This window comes from Trachurus japonicus, chromosome 2, assembly GCF_045865225.1.
Source record: "Trachurus japonicus isolate A0001 chromosome 2, Traja_1.0".
Classification (NCBI taxonomy): Eukaryota; Metazoa; Chordata; class Actinopteri; order Carangiformes; family Carangidae; genus Trachurus; species Trachurus japonicus.
Window position 1 is genome coordinate 5,027,330 of NC_140908.1, and position 18,863 is coordinate 5,046,192.

Here is an 18,863-nt window from a genome sequence, read left to right on the forward strand (position 1 = left end):
GTGTCTTTTTGTTACGAAGACAGTTGGTATCCATTTGCAACCGTCATATGGACATGCACTGCTACGCCGAGACCCCCTGTAACTCAGAGAAGCCACGGAGGACTCTGAAACTTCTCCCAGCCCTTAGTCCACATGAGGGTGAGTAGATAATGAGTGCAATTTCAATTTTGGGTGAACTATCCCTTCAATCTAACGTCGCTTTCACAGATTCACACGTAGGACTCTTCAGCGAACAGGAGCTGATCGAAGTCGGGCTCGGCCGCGGGGTTGCTGCATCTCTTCAGCCACTCCCTGCGGCTCTCCACCACCGCCAGCGTCACCTGCTGGCTGCTCTTGGGGTTGCTGCAGGGGTGCGAGGAGAAGTAGTCCCTCACTGCTTTGGTGGCGTAAGGCGAGAGGCAGAACCGGGCCTCCGCCGGCGCCGCCAACGTCGTCTCTCCCGGCGGATCCACCTGCGACACCTTGAGTCCGGGGTCGCTGGGCAGCCGGGCCCGGCTCAGGGCGGCGGCGGTCTGCTCCACCAGCTGCCGACCGGGCTCCGAGCCGCGGCGCTGCTGGAGCCGGGCCCGGCCCTCCTCCTCCACCGAGAGGGACTTGTGTCTTTTGAACAGGGACAGCGACGGGCCGCTCTGCTTGTAGAACAGAGACGGCGACGGCTGCTTCGCCGCCTCGCTGGCGGTGACGTCGCCGAGCTGTCCCACCGTCAGCAGGGACTTGGGGACGTGGAGGCTCCCAGTGGAGCGGTGGTGAGAGGGGGGTTTGGGTTTTTGGGGTTCATTGCCAGGTCTCCCTTTCACATGATCTCCTCCTCCTCCTCCTCCTCCTCCTCCTCCTCCTCCTCCTCCTCCTCCTTCATCCTTTGTGGCTTTGCAGGACGGTTTCCCTCCTCCCTGTAGGTAGAAACAAAGAGTGTGGTTGACCTTTACAGTGATACTTCTCAGGTCCATTGTTTATTTCTGTAACATTATTTAAAGGAGACATATTATTCCCCTTTTCCACAAATTAAAATTCACTCAGAACAGCTGTCCACCTTTATGACTCAGGACAACTATCTTTACAAAGTGCTTTTGGCTGCAAGCAAAAAGGCCATTACACGGAAATGGCTGCAGACAAATTTGCCATCAAAGAATGACTGGATCACCATTGTCAACAAAATACAGTGCATGGAAAAATTTACCTTTGTCCTAAGACTACGAGCTGAACAGTTTACCAAGTACTGGGAAAAATGTCATATTCATATTCTCTGTGGGGTGTGAATAACCCCATTTGCTCTAATGTATGCCCTATGTCAACCTTGTCAACATGTCTGTTCTATATGATTTTGTTTTTTCTCTGTTTTATGTTTCATTGTTTGTCCTTTATTGTTGAAAAAAGAATTGAAAACTTAATAAAAAGAAAGTTTCAAAAAAAGAACAGCTGTCCCCTTAAAAGCAAATGAACCCCTGCTTGCCCCGCCTCTTCTACTGGTACAAATTTGAAAACTACTTGCATAATTGACAACTGAGGGAACAGCTTGTATAAGTTTTGGTCTAAGTCGAACCTGCTGTTGGAAGTTCAAAGTCCCACAGGTTTTGTTCCTAGGGTTAGGGTTTGGAGCCCCAATTTCCAAGTTGGACTTATAATATTTATTATATCGGCAACCCTTGGATGTGGTGCTTCCTCTGTGGAGATAAAACAACGTACATCCTGCACTGCTGAAGCCTCACTCACCCCGGTCTTATCGTCTTCGTCTTTCTCCACGTTGTCCTGCTGGGTCAGAGACAGCCTGCGGCCCTTCCTCAGCCAGGAGTTGGGGTGCAGCCCCCTGCAGCCCTTCAACGTCCCCCAGCCGAGCGGCTCTTTGGGCGGGGAGTCTTTCGGAGCCGTCCCCAGGTCCAGAGAGCCTCTGGAGGCGGAGTTGAAGGTGACGGGCACAGTCTTGCTCGCTCCTATCCCGAGGGAGTCGAGGGAGTCCGGGGACGAGCACATCGGTGCAGGAGAGTTTGGGGCGGAGGAGAGACTGGGGGAGCTGACCTCTAGGGCTGCACACCTCGCAGATACGCCTCCTCCTCCTCTCCTGCTCTGCCCTCTGGAGTGCGTGCGAGTCACCGTCAGGCCGCCGGGCTTCTTGGAGACGTGTTCTTCGTCCTCGTCGTCGCTGCCTATGACGCGCGGCTGAAGCTTGGCCGCGTAGGCTATCGCCGGCTCGGAGCGGCGGCGCCTCTGTCGCTCCAGACCGTCCAGGCACAGGGAGTCCAGCGTGGAGGAGGAGTCCGTGGTCGGCATGCCGGCTTGGGCGCGGCGGCGGCTCGTGTCTTGACCGTCCGCGTCTTGGTCGCAGTCGCTGAACGTGAGGATGGAGTCCAGGCTGCCCCGGAGCGGTTTGGACGGGAGGACTCCGCCTCCTCTGCTGCAGAAACCAGGAGACCCCCCACTGCTGTTGTCCAGCTCGTTCTCCAGGCTGTCGTAGGACGAGTCGGTCAGAGGGTACATCCACTCTGACGGTCCAGAGAGAGGACAGAGAGTTACACATGACGGCACAGACAGAACAAACTGAAGGATCTTTCACTATCATAGTGTCAACGTGATTTACAAACAGTTTGTCTCAAAGGGCTTTACATGGCATCGTAACAACATCCTCTGTCCTCTCATCAACTGAGGAAAAACTCTATAGAAAACCCTTTTAACAGGGAAAAATTGGAGAAACCTCAGGGTGAGCAACAGAGGAGGGATCCCTCACCCAGGACGGACAGACGTGCAATAGATGTTGTTACAGACAAGACAGATTACAGTTTATGACACAGAATGTGCGAAATATGGATAAACTTTATAGATATCCCAATTTCTAAACATCAGTCTCTGTGTTACTACTTTAAAAACTTCCGTTTTTACATCACAACGTCTCTTATTTATCTACTTAATTGCTGTCTGAGAAAAGCGTTTTATTAACCACCTCCCCACGTCTCTGTACCTGATCCCATCTCGTCATCGTTGTGTCTCTGCGGTGGACCTCCGAACAGAGACGACGGCTCTTCTCCCAGAACCTGCTGACAGTGTTCGATCATGAACTTGACCAGCTCACACACCTGCAGCAGACGACGACAACAACACAAGAGACACGTCAGCAATTTGTATCTGATCTCCTGCGACCAAGTGCATCGTCTTTTGTTCTTTATTTTTGCATTTTATTTTACTTCCCTTTAATTTTTTGTCTTGTTTTTGTTTTGTTCTTGTCTCCTCTCTATTTGCCTATTTGACGTCTTTGTATTGTACTGTTCTTCACACTATATTGCACTAATAAGAAAATTTAAAAAGTGCATTGTTCGTCTTCTTTAACTTCTAAAAGTCAAACTGGTCTAAAATGAGACTATGAAGCTGATATGAAACATTCCTGTGAGAAAAGCCTCCGGTGGTTTAGAGGCGATACAATAAACACATGAACTGACATTAACTCTTTGACTGCCAGCCATTCTCACAGCAGCTTCCTCCAGCTTGCCAGGCATTTTCCAGCTTTTTGACTGATTTCCGTAGACCCACCATAATATTATGTACTGTTACTACATACACATTCAACCCATCAAAGGAAAGAAGAGGGTCTCTAGTTTCCAGCAAAAAAACCTGTTTGTTTCTATCTTGTTCCAGTCTTGTGAAATTGGCGGTTGAATATAGGTTAGTTTAGCCCAAAATGCCATTTTGGCACCAAAATCTTGAGAAAAAGAGGTTTTTGTGTCGGCTGTCATTTTCAGGTGAACCAGTACAATTGGCTCCTTTATATTTTGCTTTAGTGACGCCTCAACATCTGTACAGTTGTTCTCTTGTAAACAACAACTAAATCAACACTGACAAATGACTTTTGATGACAAAAGACAAAATATTTAGCTACTGACACACACTTCTGCAGCCTCTTTTCTTTCTTTTCTTTGAGTTACAACTTTTTCTTTCCTTTTTTTTAGTGTGTGTGCGTACGTGACGTGTGCGTGTGCATACGTGTGTGCATACGTGTGTGTGTGTGTGTGTGTGTGTGCGTGCGTGTGTGTCTGTGTGTGTGTGTGTGTGTGTGCGCGCGCGCGCGCGGATCAGTTCGACAGGTTTTTGTAGCCGAAACACGGCGCTTTAGATCAGATCCAGCTTCCTCTGGTCAGCAGGCAGCGGTCTCACTCACTCTCTCTGTCTCACACACATCTACACACACACAGCCGACAGCTCTGGCTGACGTGCCCTGAACTCACAGCCACAGACATGTGCGCTCACAACAGAGTACTAGACACTCCCACCACGTTTACCTCTCGTCACGTTCGCCGGCGCCGTCCGTTCCTCATCCACACTACTGTAGATCGCGGGGTTTTCAAGCTGCTATCTGAGTGATTTCTCGCAAAATCTGGCGACTTTCCAAACGCTCTTGACGACTAACGACGAGCGATCGACGGGGTTGTTGTTACTAACGTTTGTGCTTTGTATCACGGAGCTGCACGGAGCTTCGACGAGCTGCCGAGCCGCCATGAGCCCCGCCGCCGCCCCCTAAGCTCTCACCGGCGGCCAGAGTGTCACGGAGCGGCGCCGCTGCAGTCAGACACCCGCACCGCTCCGTGAGGGGGGGGGGAATACGCTATATTTTTTACATCTCTCAATCCAAATGTGTTTTTCTGCACTTTATTTTGATGATACAAGTCTGATCTTCACAGAGGAGTAGGGCAAGACATTCAGCATGGCGTTGCCATTAAAAAAACGCTAAGACGAGTTATCTCGTCTTTGGCAGACTACGCTTGGATTCGCTAAGACGAGATAACTCGTCTTTGGCAGTGAAAGAGTTAATAACCAGAAATATCATTCAGATAAGATAACATTCAGCTCACAGTTCATGTGAATAAAAGCTGCCAGAGATTCGTGACTGTGTTACCAAGGGTTGAGGAGCTGAAGAACTTCACTTGTTTGTTGTGATGGGAACTTTGTGGCTGTTTTGTGTGCTGACAAATAAAAAACCTAACAAACATGTCTTTGTTTGAGAGGTTTGGACAGATTTCATTGTGTTGCAAAGTCAGATTCCACAGTGTATGAGTTGATATTGCAGCAGGTTCGTCGTCGTCTCACCTTCTTGGCTCCTTCTCCCTCCACCTCAGGACTGCACGGCGCTCCGGGAGGCCACAGCATGCTGGGAGCGATGCACACCGATAAGTTGAAACTGGTCATTTGGTTCTCATGGGCGTTTCCCTGGATACCGTGCAGCACAGCCAGCAGGTAGCGCAGCAGCAGGGCGTTTTCTTTAGGCAGCCGACAGATCATCCTGCAGGGAGACACGGAGCGGGATGGGATGAGATGAGCTGCCGGGAAACGTTGGCACCCCCCAGTGGTCGAGGAAAATCGTCATTATTTTCTGTCCTTACTACAGAGTGTAAGTATGTGTGTGTGTGTGTTACCTCTTTACGTCCTGCACCTGCTCTTTCTCCTCCTCCTCTTCCTCCAGAACATCAATCCACTCTAAATACAGCTCGCAACACAGCAGGCTGCCCGGGATGCTGCGCAGGAAGTCCTGGAAACACACACACACACACACACACACACACACACACAGAGCAGTGAATATGAGTAATGAAGTCGGTCCTTCACAATAAAATACATTCTGAAGTCTGCTGAACTTTATTTTGTGGTGTGAGTGAGAGTCCAATAATCTGCATCTCAAGTGACTGAGACAATATCATCACACGCCGCATCTCATGTGCAGCTCGGCTCAGACGTGACATGCGTTAAGCACTCGTGCACTGTGTGTGTGACTGTGTGTGTGTGTGTGTGTATTATCCCAGATAATAAGAGATTACAACACAGATTACATGATCAAGACAACCTCAGCTCCTCTGCTGTGAACAGTGTGTCCTGCTAACGTGGCTGCAGAGCCGAGGCTGCGCAGGACGGACGCAGATTAATGTTGTTGATTACAGATGTGGGTCAGTAAGGTAATGAACACGCTGATGCAATGCACACACACACACGCACACACACGTGTCCTCATACCTTGAAGACTCCGGCTATGACAAAGACGTGGTCACATGTCAGAGGGAGATGAGATTCTCCAGCATCCAGAGAGTCTCTCAGCTCTCTGACGGCCCGAGCCCCCGCCGGCCGACGGAATATCCCCCGCGTCCAGGAACCCTCGTGGTACAGAAACGCCAACATGTCCTAGAGAGAGGGAGAAAGTGTGTGTTTGTGTGTGTTCATATGACACCAAGACACAAACCTTCCTGGACAGTTCATTAAACTTTTTTTCTCATCTAAATGTTGAGCTTTGCTGAAATGTTTTCGTTCACTCACCATCACGGGCTTTGGCAGAGCGTCGTCCACGCAGACGGAGCTGAGCGGCTGAGCGAACAGGCAGCCGTGAGGCGCTCCGGCCAGGGAGAGCTCGTTGAGGTGGGAGGAGGAGCCTCGCCAGAAGGCCCAGGTGATGAGAGAGCGCCTCCTTTTAAACGGCTTCTGAGAGAAGTCTAAAACAACACAACATCCCAGAACGCCTCAGAATGAGCACTCATCTTTTTTATTTAAGTGTCATGCATATTTTTTTTGTGCGCAGCCCACATGCACTGCAAAAACCCTAAATCTTACCAAGAATATTTGTCTTATTTCTTGTCAAAATGCCTAATTTCTACACTATGCTAACCTCTTTCCACTTAAAACAAGACTCATGACCTAAAGTTATCTTGTTTTTAGATCATTTTAACTTGTTTCAAACAAATTTTCACCTAAAATAAGTAGAAAAATCTGCCAGTGAAAGCAAGTTCTTTGTGCTTGTAATAAGAAAGAAAAACTCAGATTTTTCTACTTATTTCAAGTGAAAATATGCTTGAAAGAAGTAAAAAAAAGTGTCTAAAAATAAGCTACTTTTAATGTGATGAGTCTTATTTTAAAGCAGAAGTAAGCGATCCGGTCGTTTTGGCTAATGCTGCGTTCCAGGCCGGCTTTTGAAACCGTAAATTACAGCTTCAAGTCACAACTTACGACTTTGTAGCGTTCCAGGCAACCCACTCGTGTTTTTCTGACCTGTTTTACCTGTGAAAGTCACTATAACGGCCACTCGTAACTTCCGACCCGTGAACTCGTACCAGATCGAACTGGTACGACTTCACAGGTCGAAAAAACACGAGTTACGAGTTGCCTTGAACGCACCATAACAGTCCTCGTCGCTACATCACCACATTCAGGCGCATCCCTTGGCTGCACACACAGCCCTTCATGCCGTTCTCTCTCCTCATTGGATAAAAATTGTAGGATACGAGAAAAGTTTTCTCCTCGGCTCAGAGCAGAGCAGAGTGACTGACAGACCCGTGTTTCAGACCAAACACTCTATGTAAGTGATTGCTGTCGGAAGATATAACTATTTAAGACTTATATTAACACAAATATATCACTTACTTCTGCTTTAAGTATAATGAGATTGTTTCGACTAGAAATAAGACAAATGTTCTTGGTAAGAGTTTGAGTTTTTGCAGTGTGGTCTTATAAGACACTAAACATTTAAATACATACATTCAAGAGCGGCTATAGTGTGTCGTCTTACAGGAAATGAAAGGAGAATAATAATAAAAAAAACAAAAAAACAGAGCACAACAAATGAGAAACAAACAGACAGGCTCCCAGGATGCACCTCACCTGCAGCGACGTGCTGCTGCAGCGGCTCCACAGGCCGCGGCTTCAGGATGAACTGACACTGCTTGTACACCTGCAGCTGCTCCACCTGTGACGGAGTGGTAGCGCCGCCTCCTCCCTGAGACGTGTTGTATCTCACATGACTCATCTGGATGCTGAAGGGAAACTCATGACCTGCGACAGAGAGAAACAGCCGTTACACTGTATAACAAGACAAACACAATACACAACAACATCGCATCTATAATGCCGTATTGGGAAGCTTTAGTTCTTAGTTCTCTCACAGTCCAGTGCAAGTCGAGGTTAGAAAAACAGGTGAAAACAGCTATGAAAATAATTGGCACTAAAGAGTACCCGACCCTTCAGTCAATTTATGAAGGCACAGTGGTAAATCTGGCACATACTGTAACATTTTAAACAATCCTTTACATATTCTGTATCCAGAATATGAATGATTGCCCTCGGGGAGACGATACAGAGCAAGCCGATGTAAAAGCGAACCGCTATAAGCTCTCTTTCCTCCCAACATCCATCCACCTCTTAAACAAACCACCTGCCAAATCTTAAATAGACTTTATTCTTTTGGAGATCATTTATCTACTGGTTTTTAGGATCTTTTAGAAGTCCCCAAGACACTCTGCACTTTATAGACTCTTATACTTATTTGTTTTTTATATTTATTCAATAAATATAAAAAACAAATTGTAGATTTTTTTTTTCCTTTTCTTGGTTGCAATTAAGGCAACAAGGGCTGTGCAATATCTGGTCTATGTATGAACTGTACCCACTCAGGAGTGAATGGAAAATGTTTTGATGTTATGTAAGGGTACTGTTATGTCTGTCTTGTGTTTTTATGATATGCAGCTGCTGGAGGCATTGACTGTCCAAGGCAAATTTCCCTCTGGGACAATAAAGTTTATATTGATATTGATTGATTGACATCATTCATCAGTAAATGCACTGATGCTTCAAATCTGACTCATGCACAGTGACGATCATCGTGTCAGAGCGGCATGCAGCTCACACACTCACCTATCAGAGGGTAGGGGGCGTTGTCCCTCTTGGAGATGACCCACAACTGGAAGTCTTTCACATTTCCCTGCACACAAACAGACACACACACACATACAATCAGACACAACAACACGGGACAGGAAGTCTCCGAAACCCACAAAACGGCAGAGAGGAGGGACGCTGGGATGTGACAATGCATCGTATTCACTTCCTCCTTGTTCACATGCTGTTTGTTTCCATCACATGTGGCACCAGAGGAGCTCAGGCCTTGTTGATGTTTGTGTTTATGCTGGTTGGCAAGAAAATGTTGCCGCTGCTGACTGAGACAGACAACGCTGCTTTTAGTCGGAGCGGCTCCAATAAATCTGAGGCTGCACAAACAGCTGAAGGCTTCAGCAGCCCGGCAGCATCAACTCAGAAATATGAACCGCACTGACATTTAGGCCACGGCTCCTCTATTAATCTGTTGGAGCCTCAATTTCTCTCTGGAAATGTTTCTTTATTTAATATTTCAATTATTGTTATGTTTTGTTTCATCAAACAGTGATGACAACAACGAGGAGGAGAAGCAGACGTGTAATTGGTGGTTTTGCTGACATTGTTATGAGACAGTGATCAGACAGGAATCAGGTTTTTCTCATTTATATTTTTCTAAATTTACCCAGAATTCATTGTCAACGACTGTTTATTTGTTGTGAACTACAGAGTCTTTGTCAAACTGAGAGACTCGACTCCTGATTCTGATTGTGACCTAAACTCAGAGCACAAGTTGAAGCCCCTGAACTTGTTTTGTTCCTTTTTTGTTAATACTGTAATAACTTTGCTTGAACCACATTAAAGGGATACTTCATCCAAAAGCAGTATGTACGTAGGTATTTGGATGTTTTTTGGACTCCTAAAGCGTTTTGATGACTCTGAAAGTTCTCCAAACCCTTCCTTGGCATGACGGTGAGTAGAAAATTGGTGAATTATATAGATTTTGGGTGAAGTATCCCTTTAATATTTGCTACATTATTGACATGGTGACACGTGTTCAACCAGCCAGACTGTGACACTCACTATGATGCTGAACTGCTGCAGAGCCAGTCGGATCACCTCATTGGTTGAGTCTGAGTTGCTGACGGGCAGCGTCTTGGTCTGGAGGAGAACGAGACACGACACTCAGGACGATGTCACTACAAATACACAAAGCTGAGACACACAAACACAGACACACACACACACACAGACGACAACAGAAGGTGAAGCTGAACTTACAACAGCAAAAGTGTTGATTCCCTTCCCGTACACTCTCAGAGGGATGGTTTTAGGCTCCTCCCTCTCTTTCTCTTCTCTTATCAGACTGCAGGAAACACACAGTGGTGAGACTTTATTACTACACACACACACACACACACACACACACACACACACACACACACACACACACACACACACACACACACACACACACTCTGCATGCTGATGTGTGACGGAGGAGTTTTACCTTCTGATCAGCGTGAGCCATCTCTCTTTCTGGTCCGAGGAGCTGAGCAGAAAGAAGCAGGAAGTAGAAACATCGATAAACAATCTCACATCATTACAGTTTGATGTTGTGTGTGTGTGTTATTTGTGTGTGTGTGTGTGTGTGTGTGTGTGTATGCTGTGTGTGTGTGTGTCACCTGAACATGGCGACACAGTTGCAGGTGGGCCAGCCCATGACGAAGCTCCTCTCCGGGTTGGTGCTGCCCTCGCACACCTCGTCCGTGCAGCCCGCCGTCCACATCTCACACACGCACACCTGGGCCTTCTGCTTGAAGTGGTTGGCTGACCTGGGATCAGAGAGAGAGGGATGTGGACCGGTGCAAACACACAAAGAAAAAAACACACAAACAAACACACACACTTTATCTAACCTTAGATCTGGGTATTAAAGGGGAACTATGCAAGTCTGCTCACTTTTCCACTGTTTCGGTTATGCTCCTCTCGCCCATGTGCATTTGTTTTCAACGAAGCCGGCGAAAAATCAATAAATGGAGCAGTGGAAAACGTTACATAACATAAACGATGTTACGACTGTGTGTTTGTGTAGTCTTAACCGTCATAAACAAAAGATTACAAAGCGTGTTTGTGTCGCAGGGTGCAGAGAGAGAGCTGAGCCTCCATTCTCAGTCATAACAAGTCACAAGTCATGTAGTTAACGATCACAATTACTCCGGAGCTTTTTAATGAAGGTAAAAATGTAGCATGGCCACGGGAGAAATCCTGCTTAGTTCCTCTTTAACCTAACTGAGCATGCACACACACATGCACACTTTGCTTACTTGGCTTTGGCGATGACCAGGATGTCGGTGAAGAGGAAGAGGTGTCGGTCCTGAGTCTGCATCCCCGTCTTCAGCTGAGCGTGTCCGTGCAGGAGGAAGGACCGGTCCGAGCCGCTGAGGAACGACTGGACCAGGGGACACGTGTCTGGACACACGGGGACCAGGAAGCTCTCTCTGAAACACAAAACACACACAACACAAGTCCTGCTGAGTCAAAAAAAACTGGGTTTAAAGGTTCAATACGCAGCGAGAAGCACCACATCTCCCATCAACCCCTTTGATTCACATTGTAATTCATTGTTTTCTTGCACAGACACAATCTGTCTCAGTATTTATTGGCTGCTGGAACTTGATTTGTGACATTTCATAATCAGCACACATTGATACAAACTGCTCTCTCTTGCGTAATACAGTAACTTGCTTTTGCGTGAGCGTGACTCATGGTAATGCTGAGCAGCAGCTCACTCATTGGTCCGAGCCGAGCTTTTACACTGTTACTGTATCTACATGTTTGGTGCCGAAACAGAGTCTGTGCCTCTTTCATTTGATTATTCACTTCAGATCTCTGTCTCTCTCTCTCTCCCTTCCTGATGTCCTTCATTACTCATAGCTGAATATCCTGCTCTGGACTGAGACAACATCAAAGTGGCTCGTTATGTAAACTGTGTTATGCACTTGATGAGGTTGAGAGGTGAGTGCAGTCGGAGGTCAGGGGCAGCTGCACTCCCTGGGATCTGAATCCAAAGTCACAGGAGCAGAAAAATACGAATAAAATACCACATAATGACTAAAAAGTAGAGTAGATAAGTTAGGGTAGATCCTAAAAACACTTCTCTAGTTTCTATAAATACAAAGTACATTAGTATTTAATGTGTTAAAATGCTGACAATTAGCTAACGAGGTGTGAACAAGTCATTTGACTTCTCAGAGAGGCTCCACTGCTGAACTCACTTGCACTCAAAAACGGATTTAAAAGACATTAAACGAACAGATGATGATGAGAGATGTGATTTCTGATGATGCTCACATCGTGTTTCAGCTCAGGTCTTTACTGTGATCACCACTTGGATTCCCACAGTGGCCACGCTGCAGGGGTCGTGGCTGTCGCACCTCTGTGGAGCTTTTTAATGAGGTTACTTCCTCTTCACTTTCCCAGCCCATATGTTCAAAGACAGACACTATTAATAGCTGCCTGATCCGCTGATAAGTCCTGTTACAGAGGGATTATCTTTTGTGTGGATGCAACACCTCGCTCAGGGCATGGGAGTGTACTAGATGAGCTGTGTGTGTGTGTGTGCACGTGAAATGTGTGTGTGGCTTCAGGGTTTTGTCAGTGACCTCTGTGTTAGAGTTTGTGAGGTTGTTTGGACTGACCTACTCACCCTGCTGTAAGGTGATACTACAACATCAACACGACTGACTGAGAGGCTTCCACTGCAGGAACAATGCTGTTTTTGTTTTTTTTAAATCATGCATTTAATAAGATTAATGCCAGTTTGATAGTCCAAGTTAAATGTGAAATTAAACATGTCGATTTCCTCTTGTTCTGTGTGTGAAAAAGACAAAACCGGTACCTGGAGAGAGTCTTGGACCTGGTGAGAGCCTTGGTGATGACCAGAGACGGAGCGGACTGACGGCGATAACTCTGAGACTTCATCCGCTAGAAGAGACAAAACAAAGTTCATTATAATCAAAATATTCTCACATCGTTTCTAGTTTCTGGTCCGAACCTATTGAAACAACTTGGATTTCACACAACAACAGAGACAGAGTTTCCTTTCAATATCCATCTGTGTTGTAATACAAGGATTCTGTTTTCCATGTCACATCCAATCACACGGCTCTGCTCACCTCCCACCACTAACTAACTTCATCTTTACGTCATGTTTACACTCTCTCCTCATCTGTTACATAAGCACTCTGATGTGCAGCACATTCATCACGGCACCGGGAGCGACAGTGGCCTCCAAAACGACAAGAACGACAGGTTGAAAAATGAGATTTTAAACACGGAGGAATGTCGGAGCATTGGGATCAGTCTAACAGTCTGTTCAACCCTCAGGGCCCAGCGGCATCTATTTGTGTCTGCCCCGACCCTGCTGACCTTTCTCACACAGAAACAGTGAGAAAACATTAGAAAATCATAGTTTTCCACCGTTTTAAATGTCAAAAACAACACGTCTGTCATATAGAGTTGTAAAGTTAAGATTTAGTTTAGAAAAGGAAACATCAAACAACCAAACAACAACATATCAGACCCTCCGATTATATAATTTGGAGCATTTGCAGCACTAACAGCGCTCACATATTTATATCTACGTAACGTTGTTATGATCCAAAACACTGCTAAGACCAAAATATGTCACTTCAGCACTGACTGAATCCACTCCTTCATCGCTCTGTGCCAGCAGATGCTGCATGCAGCCACATCCACTCTGTTGGATCCTATTATCCTAGTTTCCCCACGGCAATCATTAAAGTTGCATTTAATCTAATTGTGGAGGGATTTGCAATTAGAGGGAGAGAGTGAAGCAGGGTGAGAAAAAAACATTACATAACTGCAGTTCCTTTAGTTGTATATTGTCGGATTAACACACTAGGAGCTACGGTCAAACTCACCTGCTGGTTTTTATTTTATTGTCATGACTCAAGTATCTTTCTATCTGTTGCTGTTCACCTTGAAATGTGATCATTAATGGCAGTTTTTGCATGTAACAATGTAACTAAGCACAGGAAGACCCATGCAGGTGGACAACAGGTTCAAACAGGATGACAACATTTACATAAAAGAGTTAACACCCACGGCAGCAGCTTCAATCTAAATGTCAACGCTTGTGATTTTCATACAAAGTGGAAACCCTCTGATGGTGCGAAGTTATTACGAGCTGCCTTGTTTCCTCATTCTGTTCCCTCGAGCTGGTTTGGAGCAAAGACAAGGATCATTATGACAGCGATTTGGTCCTGAGTCTTTGGGTGTTGAGACAGGAAAGGTCAGGGCAGAGAAAATCAAAGTCTATAGAAAATCTAATATGAGTTGATGCAGCAGCCGATGTGTGTTTGAATCTGGAGTCCAGAGCGGTTACAGTCACAGTCACAGTCACAATCCGTCTCCAGATGTTAAACGGACTAAAGGAGTGAGAAAAAAACAGATCAATACGTCTTCATCCTTCAGCCAGCAGCAGCACGCACGTCCACACATTTCTGACATTTCCCAATGTAACATCAGTGGGTTTAGCCGGGTCACACGGTGGTGAAACATTCCTCAAACTCCAGCCACAACATTACAATGTCACACTTCTGTCCTAAAAATACACCGACATGAGCGAACACGGAGTTATGGGCTTTTTTTCCTGCTCTATTGGGCAACAGCAGCTCAGCAGCTCTAATGTGACCACAACAATAAGCCATTCACTCTGACCGCTGCCTACGTTAACACAGCAAAGTGTGAGGCAGGTGAGGAAACCGTGCGTTGTTGGCAGAAACACATTTTTACATTTGTGTGATGCTCAGTGACACGGGGACATTTAAGGTGGAACGGCACATTCCCATTAATCACTGTATTAACTCACGGTGGAGAACATGTGGAATAAATCATTGATGAAAACAAGGACACGTCGGTCCAGACTGGACTGGAGTCTCTGATCAACAGATTAATCAATCAATCAATGCAATTCAAACAAAAAAAGATAATGTACAGGTCTCGAGAGTCTCACAACAGTCAGGTTAACTAGAACTGGACAAAACACCACACGCCTTTTCATTGATTCCTGTCATTGATTAATCCCATTGTAATTTTCAACAATGATTGATGAGCCATAACAAATACATTACATTATATTACATAACGACACAAGAGCCAGAAATATTGAATTTACAGTGGGACAGGAAAGAGAGGAGCAGTTAACTAAAATATTATCTAACAAGGAAATTGAATTATTCTTTTTTTTATGATTTCAGCTCATTCACTGCAGAAAACTATTAATCTAAAAAAAAAGAGCTAAATGCTGACTACAGGTCTGATTTAATGATATACGTACATAAACTACTCATTCAATATAATACTATATCGTAATCTGTTTTAGTATTTTACTAAACATACAACTGTAGATTAATTTGAAGGGGACATATGATGCAAAACTCACTTTTTCATTGCTTTAGTATGTGTATTTGCGTATCCGGAGTGCCTCCTCACCCCTTAAACTTTAACCTTAAAGTTTTGCCAACTCTTTTGGTTTTTCTGACCAAAGCATGTTACTAACTAATACTTTTAGATCTAATTACTTTTAGACATCAAGGTACCATGTCAAGAAGCAGAAATGAGCACATGTCCCCTTTAACTGTTAATTATAATAGATTATAGAATAGAATAGATTAATTGAACTGTTCATTAGAACAGATTAGTTCATTATGTGTCTAATTATCATTATATAGTTGAACTCACTAACCTCCTTCTTTACAATTTATACCACTGAATAAACACTTGTAATAATTTACAATCAGAGTGAGGCAAACAAACGTTTCCATCAACAATTAAAACTTCACAATTACTGTAGTTGCACTAATTGGATGTTTGATAACACAATATAACATTATATATGAGTATATGAGTATTACAAGTATGAACAGACAATAACCATGCTGTATTATGCTAGGCTATTAGTTATTCTGAATGTGTTTGTGCACCAGTATAAAGCAGATGGTTCAAGAGGAGTTATAGTTGTTGACAGCTCTGGTGGAATGTGAGGGAGATCAATTATTGATTGGCTATTAATGGCCATTCATCTGGTTCACATAATAAAGCGTCAACACGACATGTTTGGGCGATGAGGTCACCTGCGACGCTCTATGGCATACATTTTGGTTGGCATAAAGTTTATGGCATAAAGTTTATGCCAACCAAAATTATGAGTTATTAATCAACAATTACTAGTGCGTTATTGATACACACCTACCGTATAAACTTTATCCTGGTGATCCATTATCCATTTCCTGTGCTGTTACTTCGGAGCCAAACTAATATCGACGGTTGATTTTCCACGGCTGCGGACTGACTGTCTGCACGGAGCAGAGCGGGTCACAGCCCTCAACCCTCAACTGACCCTTCACCCGAACACGCACACACACACTGACCTCCTTATGTCACTTTATTAAAGACAAAATAAAAATAAAATGAAATAAAATAAAGAAGGATTGCATGAATCTCTCTTTCTATAAATGTAAATGAATTAGGCGCGGACATGAACTCGTCATTAGAAATAACCGCAGACTTGATTCTCGGTTCAGGCTGTGGGACACTCACCCGTTTGTTCTCGTGCTGTCCTCCGCCTCGGCTCAGGCTGTCCTGCTGCTGCTGCTGCTGCTGCTGCTGCGGAGACATGTTGTCCATCCGGCTCACTGTCCCGCTGTCCTCGGGTGATGCAGGGGAGAGAGAAATCCCATTAATAACCTCCGTCTGCGGCAGCTACACACCATCTCAACTCAACCTCGGCAGGTCACTGAAACTTTTTTTCCCCCCTCTCTCTCTCTAACTCTGCAGCCAGGGAGGAAAGTTGAGATGATTGGTTTTTTTTTTTTAAAGTAATATAAACTCAACAAGCTCAGCTGATCCCACAGTTGTGTCTCCTCACCATCAATAATAAGGCTGTGCTGTAACCAAAGCACGTCCTGTCTGGATTATCAGGTGCTGTGCCACCTCTTAATGCGTCTTTACGCACGGCGTGGAGGCGGCGCCAACAACACTGCGAAAAATAGGCCCACCTATTTTTAACCGATTTGTTCCATTCATTTGACAAACGATCAGATTTACACTACAAAACAACGGAGAGAGGAGGAGAGGAGGAGAGGAGGAGAGGCGGTCTACAGGGAGCTGCGCCGTGGAGAAATAACTCCACTCTGATATCGAACAGCACGTTATTGATCAGACTGCACATCACTGTTGTCCATTCAGATCATTACACAAACATTTATACAACCTGCATGAAGTTACATATAATAAATCCAAAAGGGGCTTGACCTCTCTGGGGTTAAGGTCACATCATATAGTATGAATGGCAAACAGGTTAGACTGTTTAAATGAGTAAAAGGTGAACACACACAGAGGAATCCTGGGAACATTTTGTGGAGTCAAAGACGTTATTTAGATCCAAACATGATCGGATTATGAGTCCACAGTGCTCACTGTCAGCACAGCAGCTCCGTCAGTGCGAGCCCACCTTATTAGATTCCAGTGTCTCTGCATGGGAAACAGTGTTGAATAGTAGTGACTGTAATCTAGGCCATGGGGTTGCAATGTAGGGCACAGTCGAACCTTAAATCAAGTGATTCTCCTTCAATTAACTCTGCAAAAACACTTCATTTTTTATTTGACAGTTGCACAGAAGAGCGAGATGAATCTACATTTATGAACACAACAATCTGAGGACAGTTAAACAAAGTGGATTTGACAGCTAGGGAGCGTGTGTGAACTTGGCACATTTACAAAAAAGAAAAGAGAAATAACTATTGCCCCAAAAATCAATTGTCCTTCTGGAAAAAGATAAGTGGGCCACAAACTGGGCTAAAGAAGAACGAGGCCACAAAGTGAAGAACAGAGACACAGAGTATTCGTTCCCCAAATTGGCCACAATCAGCCCCGTTAAAACTGGATCACTTCAATGATTACCTTGGCTCATGTTGATAATGAACAGCCTAGGGCATGGCAAAGAAAAGCCACATGTCTCGCCTCGTCAGCTCTGAACCTCCCCGCTCCTAAACACTCTTCTTCTGGCCTTAAAACATCAGTTCAGTCTGATGGGGTCAGAGGTCATCCTCATTAAGGGATCAATAAAAAGCACTGCAGATGAATAGGAAGGGAGGTGTAATCCATAATACAAACACAACACAGTTTCACAGTCAGATAATAATACAAATCATTCTGCTGCACCATAACATAACAATTATATTAATACATCAATTACAGGCATGACCTGATTAATAAATTAAATGTTTGGCTCCATTTGAATGGAAAAGCAGGAAAAGCATCTGATCTCATTTACAACTTCACTTTAAACAGGACAGGTTAACATTAAAAAAGGAACCAGACATGAGCCAACATGAGTTGGATTAATAAAGAATACAATCACAAAATGACTGTAGAATAATGAAAACAGAAATGAGATAATCATTTACATCAGTAAAGTTACAATAACACAATACTATAAGGCACATAACAACAACACTGTGGTGTCGCAAATCTTCATTTATTCATTTGCATATTTATTTATTTCATATAACTCAACCCCTGGTTGATTTTAATTTAACAGGCACATTTTTTTAACGACAGAGCAGAGAGCATTTGAATATTTATCAATTTAATGCAGAACAGATACTGCTGATGCATTTGTGGGCATCACGACCTCGAAAAAAGATTTATATTTCATAGTCATTTCTTGTATTACAAAAAACACACAGTTTGTTCCTGCGTGGTTTGTTTTCCTCCTCCTCCTCCTCCTCATGATCTGCATCTCGTGTTTACTGCTACATTTCTAACTTTGTCAAGACAAGCGTATACACCTACCTATCGCTCAGGGCTTCTTGGGACTACTCCACAATAACGGATCTGGTGCCCACACTGTGGATTATTACACGTGGTTAACCTTTCTATGATGTAATCGGTATAAAAGTAGAGAAAAAAACTAGAGGGAAATTGTTTTTCAGTTCTGCAAAGATACAAGTTCAGCATCCACTCTCTTGTTTTGCTTCTATCTTTCTTTATCAAGATACAACTATATGACTTTATGTACAAAGGCATCCATAAATGTGAACAGTAGCTACATCTGTAACTTTAAAAGCATAATATAAAGAGCTGTGAACTGTGTGTGTGTGAGAGAGAGTTACCTGCACCTTGGACACATCACTGGATGCAGGGCACAAACAGGACCTGGAAGAGACAAG

At 44.5% G+C, this 18,863-nt stretch overlaps 1 protein-coding gene across 1 annotated transcript; it reads right to left on the reverse strand.

Annotated features, from left to right (window-relative positions):
* Positions 1 to 209: 209 nt before the first annotated feature.
* Positions 210 to 16,445, reverse strand: LOC146990653 (rho GTPase-activating protein 20-like). The gene is made up of 16 exons (XM_085796671.1): positions 16,231 to 16,445; positions 12,506 to 12,591; positions 10,932 to 11,105; positions 10,290 to 10,439; positions 10,115 to 10,156; positions 9,886 to 9,970; positions 9,688 to 9,765; positions 8,647 to 8,713; positions 7,618 to 7,788; positions 6,283 to 6,455; positions 5,986 to 6,150; positions 5,394 to 5,506; positions 5,068 to 5,260; positions 2,951 to 3,065; positions 1,711 to 2,477; positions 210 to 890 (listed from the first exon to the last, which is right to left on the reverse strand). Exons 1-16 carry the CDS (start codon positions 16,315 to 16,317, stop codon positions 210 to 212), a joined length of 3,147 nt encoding a protein of 1,048 aa, XP_085652797.1. The 5' UTR covers positions 16,318 to 16,445.
* Positions 16,446 to 18,863: the final 2,418 nt, after the last annotated feature.

Excerpts from the sequence above, each read along its gene's own strand:
- LOC146990653 (XM_085796671.1), bottom strand. The coding sequence starts at position 16,317 with ATGGACAACATGTCTCCGCAGCAGCAGCAGCAGCAGCAGCAGCAGGAC. Across the intron at positions 8,714-9,687 it reads TGCAGCAGTTCAGCATCATA|GGAAATGTGAAAGACTTCCA; the intron begins GTGAGTGTCACA and ends GTTTGTGTGCAG. Across the intron at positions 5,261-5,393 it reads CAGGTGCAGGACGTAAAGAG|GATGATCTGTCGGCTGCCTA; the intron begins GTAACACACACA and ends GTCTCCCTGCAG.